The 10,845-nt window shown below is 51.4% G+C and overlaps 1 protein-coding gene across 1 annotated transcript in view; it reads left to right on the top strand.

The window, feature by feature from the left end:
* The first annotated feature begins 1,341 nt into the window (after nucleotides 1-1,341).
* GAS6 (growth arrest specific 6) overlaps nucleotides 1,342-10,845 on the top strand; it is a 45,909-nt gene continuing 36,405 nt past the window's right edge. Inside the window, exons 1-2 of the mRNA XM_036250059.1 lie at nucleotides 1,342-1,420; nucleotides 1,702-1,868. Coding sequence (XP_036105952.1) covers nucleotides 1,342-1,420; nucleotides 1,702-1,868 — 246 coding nt within the window. The remainder of the gene's footprint in view (nucleotides 1,421-1,701; nucleotides 1,869-10,845) is intronic.

Here is a 10,845-nt window from a genome sequence, read left to right as displayed (position 1 = left end):
CTCCGTGGTGCTTGCAGGAACTTCCATCACTAGGCTGCAGTTGAGTCGCTAGCTGACAAGGGAGTGCCTTGTGACTCCAGTTCAGACACAGATGCAGATGACTTATCTATTAAATTGTTAATTCTATTTGAAGATGGTCCTCATTCATTTCCTGGAATTTAACATTAATGCTGATTAACCCACCTTTAAACCAATGACCTCAAAGAATTCTACCAGCAATGACATCTCATTCTCCTACTACAGAAGGGGAGGAGAAACAGGTCTGGACTCAAAGTTTCAAGCCCACCAAGCAAAATGACCAACCACTTGGGGTGGAGGCGACTTGCTGTCCCTTTCTTACCGTTTTGGGGTGTGAGGGGTATGGACTAAGATTCCCCAGAGGTCAGTCAGCTTCCAGGACACCCGCACGCTGGGTTTACACTGCCTGCTTCAGTCATCCTTGAGTGGTCTGCTGTGTTTTGGTTTTGTTTGTTTGTGTGTTTTTTGCCTATGACTTTGCGAAATATTTGGGAAGGAGAGACAGAAAGTCTTGGTCTCTGTGAACAAGCACAATGTTGCTTTCAGCTTAAATATCCACTGGGAAACCTCAAGGTTTTCAATGTCATCATTATGGAAAACGCAGATTACAAAAGGATAATTTAATGTCACTCCCTGGCCCCCACTGGGATTCATTTTGACCTCAGTTTATCTTTTCTTTGGTGGGTTCTTGAGAAAATTTGCCTAAGAATGAAGAATCCAAAAAGGATAGGGTAGGCTTGGGTTGGGGGAGGGTTTAAATCTGGTACTTGGTCATATTGTAGTACCTGGTCACGTTGTACTTGGGTGTTATTTCTTCCCTTTTACCCCATTCGGATTAATAGATTCAATCGCCGATTTAGTAGAAACTCCTCCAGGACTCGGCAGTCTTAAGCAGCCACCGTGTGAAGTAGCCACGCCCCGTTGACCTGCTTCCTGTTCAATCTTTGATCTTCCCAACGAAAACCAGCTCGGGCGCCAGGCGGCTGGTGGGAGCTAGCGGCCCCGCCCGCCCGGCGCGGCCCCGAGGCCAGTCCTGCCCCCGGCCGCGCGCCCCGCCCCGGCCACCCCTGGCCTCGCCGTCGCCTCCGCCCAGACCAGCCGCAAGCCTGAGGTGCTGCTGCCGCTGCCGCCGCCGCCGCCGCCGCCGGGATGTGACCTTCAGAGCCGCCTGCACAGGATGACCGGAGCCACCGCCCCGCGGCGCCCGCGGCTCGCCCCGGCCTCCCCGGCACTCTGACCGCGCGCGCTCCCGACTGCCCGCCCGGCTCCCGTCCCCGGTCCCGGTCCCCGTCCCCGTCCCCGTCCCCGGTCCCCGGCCTCGCCATGCCGCCGCCGCTCGGGCCCGCCGCCGCCCTGGGCACCGTGCTGCTCCTACTCCTGCTGGCCTCGGAGTCCACGCACAGTGAGTACCGCGCGGGGGCTGCGGCGCGGGCTGGATCGAGAGACCCTCCCCAAAAAGACTGCGCCACCTCCGGGGGCATGGGCAACACCAGTGCCGGCACGCCGACCCGGCCCGGTGCGCCCTTCTCCGTGCGCTCCCGCCCCGCCTCCGCATCCCTGGGCCCGCTGCTGGGAGCACGGAGCGTGCGGGCCGGGTTGACAGCGTGTCCTCGCTCTCTCCCTTCTCTCTCCCCGCACCTCCGCGCTCCTTCCCGCCCCGTCCTCTGACTCGCGTCGGGGCAGCCGTGATGCTGCGAGCGCGCGAGGCGGCGCAGTTCCTGCGGCCCAGGCATCGTCGCGCATACCAGGTCTTCGAGGAGGCCAAGCAGGGCCACCTGGAGAGGGAGTGCGTCGAGGAGCTGTGCAGCAAGGAGGAGGCCCGGGAGGTGTTCGAGAACGATCCCGAGACGGTGAGCGCGGGGGCAGGCGCCGTGCGGAGGAGGTGAAGAAGTGGGAGGTGTGCCTGGGGCGCCTGGGGGCGCCTTGGGATTCTACGGCTGGGTGGGACCGCGACGCGGAGCGTTAGAGCCGCCAGATCACCTTGAGTGCTGTCCCTGCAGCCTTCCTTCCGTGCGCACCCTTGCAGGAAGCCCAGGGGTTCCTCTAGCACCTCAGACTTCCCTTCCCAGAGTCTGCGGTGTGTCCTTCATGTGGGAGGACTGTGCTGCAAGTCGCACCCAGAACTCCTAAATAGGAAGGTATTGCGTTTAGGAATGGTGAAAGGGGGGGGGCGGGATATAAGGATATAGGGAGTCTGGACCCCGGCTTACCCTCAAGCCTCTTCCACACCTTTTGAGATAGAATTTTCTAGGTGACTCCCAGGTGCTCCTGTTAGGTAGAGGCAGAAGCAGATCTTTGAGCAGGGTCCTGTTAGAACTCTACAGTTCTCTTCTTCAGTAGACCTCTGAAGGCAGCCACCTTAAAGGAAATACGCAGTATATGACACCTCCACCAGAAAGAAATACAGGCCGTTTTTGTTTTGTTTTTTTAATGTGAAAGAAATACAATGGTTAAAAAACCCAAATAGCTTCCTACCTCCCCTCTCTCTTAGCTGTATTGGAGGTGAGGGGTGGGGCTGCCCACAACTTCTTGATCCTCATGAAGAGGGATACAGGGTTTGCCTGAAAGAGGAAATGAAAGATGGGAAGACTAGGACCTGAAAGACTAGTGTGGCTCAGTTGGTTAGGCACCGTCCTGTGCACAGAAAGGTCACTGGTTTGATTCCTAGTCAGGACACATGCCCAGGTTTTGGACTTGATCCCTGGTAGGGGTATGTGTGAGAGGCAGCCTATGTCACATCAGTTTTTCTCTCTCTCTTCCTTTCTCTTTAAAATAAATAAATTAAATAAATAAATAAATGTATTTATGTGTGTGTGTGTGTGTGTGTGTGTGTGTGTATGCATGTATATGTATATGGGCTAGAATTGCTTGCAGCAGTAGGTCCCAAAATATGATTACAGACATAGTGCTAGAACATATATGGTTGGAATGCCTGGAAGGGGGCACAAGGTCAGGGGGACCTCAGGGTGGAAGTTAGGAAAGGGCCCCAGCACACGCGCACACACACGCACACACACCAGCCCCTTTCCACAAGGTGCTCTTTTAGAAACAGCTGGTGATTTCAGAAGCCTGATGGTGCTGGCTCAGGACATATTTCTATTAATAATGCCCTTGGAGACTGTAGGGGGCCGGGCAGCCAAGTGCCGGCAGGGAGCAGCCCAGGTGTGGACTTGGCGGCTGTGCAGGAGCTATATGATCTTAAGGGAGAGGAGATGTGTAAGAATATTCATGGTGGTTGTGATCTGTGGGACCTGGTGAAAGCCCTGGATATATATCTTTTCTTGGGCAAATGACCTTCGAAAGTAGTAGTGATAGAAATGGGATGGACTTACATTACATCACTTTATGCTGTGAGATCAGGGTGATTTCACAACTGTTTTTGGTTCTACCAGATCTTTTCTTTCAAAGTATTCTCTAGAATAAAGTAAGTGTCACATGCAGTAAATGAATGGCTCTGTGTGACTGATGTATTCTTTTGGACTTATATTTCTGATTAGTTGACTTGACAATCCCTTTTAGGTCCCCTTTCTGAAAACAAGCTCTAAAACGGTTGACTGCCACTGTGTTTCTTTCTGGCCAGTTCACTGTTGCTGTGGGTCAGCTATGATAGGGTGATTTTCTCCAGTGTTACTGCCCTCAATGTCAGTAGCAACACAGTTTCAGTCCTGTGTATTGAGCAGTATGGAGCAGTTTTGTGGGTCTTTTCTGGCCTGGCTCTTTTCCCGTTTCTTTGATGATAAATCCTAGTAGCCCAATGACTCATGCCTCTGCAGAGGATTTTTGAAGGTTCTAGCAGCAGGGCTGTGTGCCTGGCCACCCAAGATCACTGTCCAGCTGCAGGATTGTGTGACAGGTGCAGTGTTCTCTATCCACATATCTAGCCTGGAACATTGACTTGTGCAGAAATTGTGCAATGGGGTTAGCAGGTGACAAGAGTTGAGAGCAACCCACCCTCCTATCCCCTGCCCTGCCTACCCCAGCCTCTGTCTGCCCAGGACAGAAAAATCCTGACCTGGCTTTCCCTTCCTGTTTGGACATACTATGCATTAACCATTGTGCCACTCTTCCCAGAATGTTAATCCCTTCTTTCATTTTAATTGCTTTTATGTTGTACTTTTAACTTTATTTGCAAATGTAGGAGTGAAGAAAAAAAAAAAGTGTTCAGGATCCCATACCTTTAATGCAAACACTGTTTTTTCAGCCTGTGTCTACGGAGAGACCTTGCACATTCCTGTGAGGTCTTGGCTCCCTCCTTTTCCAAGGCACAGCTGAGTTGCTTTCATGCTTGGGGTTGAAGGGATGAGGTGGGGCACCCTCCCTTATACTCCGGCCTCATCAGAAGTTTGTCAACTCCTTCTCATCGCAAAGCCTCCTATAATTTCTTAGAATTTTGTCCTCCTTTCCACCCCCCACCCCCAAATAGTAATTACATTTATTCCATTATTTATCAGTTTCCCAAATTGGACTGGTTACTTCTGCGTCATCCCTCCCAGTTAGTTGGATTACAAGCCCTTCAATTTAACCTGTACCTTGTATTCTGTGTAGACTTTTGTGTAGACTGTTGTGTAGGCCATGTGCTCCTTAGTCTGGATTTTGCCTTTGGCTTGTTTTCCTTTTCTTTGAGGCAGTGTGGAATGCTGGGAGAAGCTGGGTTAGGGTGAGGGGGTCAGGGTGAGGGGTTAAGGGCTGATTTGAGTCCCAGCTGTTCTGGTAGACCAGTTGTCCACTTCGATGTATCCAGGTTTCCTATTCCATCTCTTTACTTTGGGAAGATTCATGTTCTCTGGCAGTGCTGAGATACTCCAAACACTGTTCAATGCTAATGTATTATAGTAAATACAGCACTGTTGAAAGAGACAGTCCTATGAAATAACCAATGAGTTCCTCTGCTGCAAAAGTTTGGGGCTCTCACTAGGAAATATTTATACCTTGCCTTCAAATGTAGCTCATTTTGCAGTTGTTTTGTTTTTGTTTTTTTTGAGGCTGATGGAGTGACTCAGGATGAGGAGCACTGAGCTTATTTAGCTTAAGACATCCCCAGGACCTGACTGTGTGACTGTCACAGAACCTTGAGGGTCATAGTGTCCTGATATGAAAGACTGCACCAGAATTGGCATTTCTTGAGTTGTAATCACCTGACCCTGTGATGGGGGTGCTTGTAGGAAATGCCAGTGCTCCCAGGCCAGGGTCACCTTCACGGCTGATTCCACCTGCCCCTCCTTGTTGTCTTCTGGGTTAAGATGCTGGAAGCAGCCAGTCTGTCCTCAGTGTGCCTGGCCCAGTTGTAACCACCTGCCCCGCTGTCGTTCTGCCTTTGGTGGAGTTTACAACACTGCTCCTTCCTGCTGGCAGAGAAGACAGTGCTACGTGTCTCGTTCCCTTTCCTGGGGCTCTGAGGGCACCCTGGTGGAGGAAGCCCCAGGGAGGGACTGGGGAAGCTGGGGATAGGGTGTGGTGACTTGGGCATCTGAAGCCAACTCTCTGGGCTGCAAACCCTCTTCCAGAATTTGGAGGTTTGTACTTGTCGAACATGCACTGTGTGCTGGGCGTGCTCTAGGTCTTCCTTCCTGATCGGAGTCGAAGTCGTTCCAGACTGAGCTGTTTTCCTCTTTGGGGCAAGGAAGGGAGCCTGACTGTTCAGCAGGTAGCTGTTCGTGCCATGGCTCTTCCTGATTTCTGGGGTGATCACACCTTGCTAGAAAGGAAGGGAGCCTGGTGGGTGCCTTCTTGACTCTCAGGCATTCTGGTCACCTGCTTCCCTCCTGGAGGTAGATGACCTCCCACCCACATTCTTTCTGGCCCCAGGAGAGTGTCCCAGGCACCCATTGTTGCCACTGCTAATCATCTGTTTCTTCTGTCTAGAACCCAGTGGTGATTACATTCCCTCCTTATCTTGTTTCCTTTGGTGTTATTCTCTGTTTCTGACATTTCCCTCTCCCTTGCTTTTTTTTATTCTAGGACCCTGGGTAGTCCATCCCCTGCCTGTCTTTAGGGGCTTCCCCTGAGTTCTTATGAAAGGTCACCCAGGCTAGCCCAGCAGGTCACCTTTCTGTGTAAATCCTTTCAGGCAGGTGGATACCAGATGCCCTACAGGTACCATCTCAGTAATCACCCTTTGCTTTCAGAAAGGATTCTGGACATAAGGCTTACCCCGACTCGACCTGCTGCCCAGGCATATGTCACCTGACAGCACCTGGTGCCTGCCCCTGCAGCTGACCTATGGCTTGTTGGTAGGAAAAAATTCCATACTGCGGTTTTTTATCCCACCATCTGGTTTAATTTGAGATACAAACAATAATATTTACACTGTTCACAACTGGCTAGTGGCGCACCCTGAAGACCACAACCGGCAAGACCACGACTGCTGGCCTGTGCTGGAGCGTTTGGGTTCACCCTTTTCCTCCTTGCATCTGTCTCTGTCTTTGGCTCTGTCTCTGTCCACTCTCTCTCTCTATCTCTATGTAATCTCTCTGTCTCTGTCTCTACCTCTCTCTCTGGGTCTCTCACCCCTCTGTCTCTATCTCCCTCTGTCTCCCATCTATCTCACCCCCACCACCCTTAGCTCTTGCAGATGGCAGGGAACTCAGTTGTAGTGATAGGTTCTCTACCTCAGAGAGTTTTTAGGGGGGCAGTCAGTTTCAGAGCCTCATGTGCTGCTGATTGGTCTTGACCTGTGTGTGCTCCCAGGACACCCGTCTTCCTGAGATCCCAGATTCTTTGAGGACAACTTGGGGAGGGGAACCCCATACAGAGGTGAAAATTCCTCCCTCAAGTTGCCCCTTTTGGGGTGGTCTAGGGGGTATCATGAGGGTAAAAGTGGGGTCCTAGCAGGAGGGTGGGGAGGAAGAAGGAGTGGGACCTTGTCAGCTTCAGTGATTTGCCTCTGCAATGCAGGTCCCCGAATTGGGGTGATGACACCTTAGCTGTGGCATCCAGGACAGCTGCTGCTCACCTATGCCTTCCTGCCCTCCACACCCCACTCTGCCTTCCCAGCACACACACACACACTCTCAGACACATATGCATATAGTCACACCCACACCTGCACATATATATAGACATACACTCAGAAACAGAACATCCATGCAGACACATACAGACACGCACAGTCACATACATGCACACACTTTTCTCTCTGCAACTGCGGGTCCATTGAGAAGTGAGCCCAGGTCCTTCGTCCTGTGGAGACCCAGCTCTGCTCTTTCTCCAGGTTCTGTTGCTAGGGGAGCATCGTGATTCCAGGGCAAGTGGTTCTGCTCCCACTGACTGCTTTGGGCCAAGGCCTCCCCTCCTGGGACCTCTCCCACTTGGGCTTTTGCCACTGGAGGCTTGAGGAAGCCCGTCACGGGCTGGGTTGCTGAATTGTTGTTCGACCGGTTATGCTTTCTCTAGAGTTGGCTCCTGCACAGCTCAGAGACCTGCAGACAGTTGGTTAGAGCAGAGCTAGCACCCACAGGTCCCTAGCACCCAGGCTGCCTCTCTCTGGGGGTGGGCCTCGAACAAGAAACAAACCCTGCCTGGCTCCCCCCGGCCGCCTTCTGTTGCTGCTGTGCCTCCCTCTAAGTTTGTTTTAATCCTAGGAGTCTGCAGGGACTGAGCCAGGCTCTCCAGTGTAATGACAGGCCAGGCCCCATAAATTACACCTCGTCCTCGCCAATGGCTCAGCATCTGTGGAAAACCAATTAAAGACATTTCAGAAAACACTGAACGCCTGCCTTTGTTATTTAGGAACAAAACACCCTTTTAAGAAGCTGATGCTCATGGCCTGTTTCTTGAAATTCCAAGTAGCTGGGCCAGGACATTTCAAACACGTCCCAGGTTACTAGGCTCTAGCACTACTGGCCGGTGTCCCAATTTCTTCATGCTTCGTTTTTCCCTTGTTTTTCTAAGGTCAAGCTTGGGAGCTGTTTCAGTGATGCAGAGTTGTTATGGGTTGAGGGTCAGTATTTGATGTTGGAAATACCCTTTGCCTCTTTGATGGTTATTATAGCCCACTGGTTTCATTGTGAACCTGGTGCAAATGCCCTGTAAATTTGACCCTGACAGAGTAGTTCATTAAAAGCTTTAAATTAAACTTTAAAGCGGAGTTGGAAGTGGAAGAAGTTGAGAAGGACATCAGTTCTTTGTTTCCCTCTGACAAAGGCGCAGATCTGCTTTGACTGATTGCAGGGATTACAAATAGAATATTCATGAGAGTAACATGTTACTATCATACTTGTTAATATCATGCTTGTTTTCTTGGACTTGTTTTTTCAAATTGCAGGTGATATTTGTTTCTGATGTTAGCACCCATGATAATAAAATACATTTTTTTCCCCATAAGTCCCTAAAACCTGCCGTCTAGAGCCAGTTTTCTGAGGACTCTTCTTGGTATGTGGGGCTCCTTGGAAATCATACAGCTGGGCTTAGCCAGCTCCTGGGGGTGGGGGTGCACTGGTCACTGGGCAGCCGCACACTCAGCTGCATAGGGGCCTCCCTGAGGCCAAGCTGGGGCCATCTGCCCAAGATGGTTGTGTGACTGGCGGCTGCAGGTGCAGCCTCCCTGCAACCCTCTGCTGTGGACACACATTTCTCTAGCACGATGCTTCAGAAAGAAATAGAAGACTGTGCATAGGAGGTTCCTCTTGGCAGTTGTCTGGGGGCCAACACAGGCATGTGGGTTTGTGCTTCCCTCCTGCCTCATTGGGTAGCAAACTCCTCAACTTCAAAGGCAAATCCACCGCTTGCGATGTAGGGATCTGTTGCCAGGGGCTTGCTGCAGCCATCATTATCAGATGCATTCTTTGCGTCACTCCTTACACTGATCACATGCACACTGATTTTTTTTATCTTCACCCGAGGACATTTTTCCATTTTTTATTCAGATAGAGCAGGAGGGAGAGAGAGAAAGAGAAACATTGATGTTAAAGGGACACATTGAGTGGCTGCCACCCGCATGACCCAGCCAGGGCCAAGGACAAACTGCTGCCAAGGTACATGCCCTTAGTAGGAACCGAACCCGGGTCTCTGTGGACTGCAGGCTGATGCTCTAACTGCTGAGCCAAACCGGCCAGGGCCCACACTATGATTTAACGTGGATCCAGAGACACTAAAATACATTTGAACTTCCCTTTGTTAGCCAGGAACAAACAGGAATTTTGCAATAATGTTTGTGGCAGATTTAGGCACTCTCATGAGTGAATCTTTTTAGGGACTTGTCTAAGTTAATTTATTAGTGGGAGGACTCATATGGAAACCGAGGTCCCCAAACTCCAAGTTTAATATGCAAGCGCTTAAAGGAATGGAGACCTTGAGAGGGCGAACATGGGTCCAGAGGAGGTGTCTACATAGCCCAATAGACAGTGGCTTCTGGAGAGAAATGGCTTTGTCCCAAAGATTGTCTTGGAGCCCATGCTATTTTTTGTTTTTGTTTTTTTGTTTGTTTGTTTTTTAATCCTCATCCGAGGACATTTTTCCATTTTTTGTTCAGATTGAGTGGGAGGGAGAGAGAGAGAGAGAAAGAGAGAGAAACATCGACGTGAAAGGGACACATCGAGTGGCTGCCACCCGCACAACACAACCAGGGCCGGGGACAAACTGCAACCGTGGTACATGCCCTTAGCGGGAACCGAACCCAGGTCTCTCTGGACCGCAGGCCGATGATCTAACCCGCTGAGCCAAACCGGCCAGGGCTGTTTTTTGTTTTTTGTTTTTATCCTCACTCTAGGACATTTTTTGCATTTATCTTCAGATAGAGCGGAAGGTAGAGGAGGAGGAAGAGAGAGAGAGAAACATCGATGTGAGAGAGACACATCGACTGGTTGCCACCCACACAACTCCAACCGGGACCTGGGACAAACTGCAACCAAGGTACGTGCCCTTAGTGGGAACCGAACCCAGGGCTCTCCAGTCCGCGGGGCCGACGCTCTAACCGCTGAGCAAACCGGCTAGGGTGCCCCTGCTGTTTCAACTGCTAAATTGCTAATCCTGTACTCTGTCAAGTGTCTTATTTTGCTATTTTACACGATGAGAAAATACATCATTTTCTTTTTCCCAAAGAAACAAAAAGAGAAGTGCAACTGTGCATTTGGTGTGGGTGCGACTTCCTTGGTATTTGCCGAGTTGTCCCAAAGCAGCAAGAACTGCCACCCGGGGGTGAGGAGCTGGGCAGGTGGTCACGGGCTCTCCTCCCATGACCGTTAAGCCTGTAGGCTGTGGGTGGGTGCCAACAAGGCTTCCCTCCACGTTCTCCTCTCTCTCTCCTTCAGACTGGCTTCTTTCCTCCTTCCCCATTTTGGTCACTGCTACTGTTCAGCCTCTCAGGCCTGGAGTGAGTGTCTGAAGGCCCCTCTGCCCGCCCATCCCCTCCCACCCCTGTCTGTACCAAGCGGCCTCATCCCAAGGCCTCCTCCTGTGGCATCTCTCCTAGTTACCACTTCCATGACTGCCCACAGCCGTCCCTGGATAGGCTGACATTCCATCCCATCAGTAAAGCTCCCTGCCTGGCTTGTCTGTCCCCATTCACACTGCTCACCAACCGAGCACAGTTTCTCCCCTGAAAGCTTTGGGATCAAGCCCAGACCTCTCAGCAGGGCCTGTTGAGGCATCATGCCCTCTCCAGCACCTGAGATCACACAGGCCTCTTCCCTGCGCAGGAAAGACTGGATTTCCCTGTTTTTTTGCTCCTCCAGCTAAGTGCCTGACTGAATGTATTCTACCCGCAGGCACCCTGCTTGGGGCCACCGGGGGTGTGGTCTTTGATTCCAGCAGGTGGGCAGTGTTTGCATCCTGGCAGCCGTGCAGCCAGGGCAACTGCTGGGACTCTCCACGTTCTAGTGGCCACGTGTC

Source organism: Molossus molossus, unplaced genomic scaffold (genome assembly GCF_014108415.1).
Source record: "Molossus molossus isolate mMolMol1 unplaced genomic scaffold, mMolMol1.p scaffold_m16_p_9, whole genome shotgun sequence".
Taxonomy (NCBI): Eukaryota; Metazoa; Chordata; class Mammalia; order Chiroptera; family Molossidae; genus Molossus; species Molossus molossus.
The sequence above is the reverse complement of the archived record's forward strand: the minus strand, read 5'-3'. Positions and strand labels throughout refer to the sequence as shown.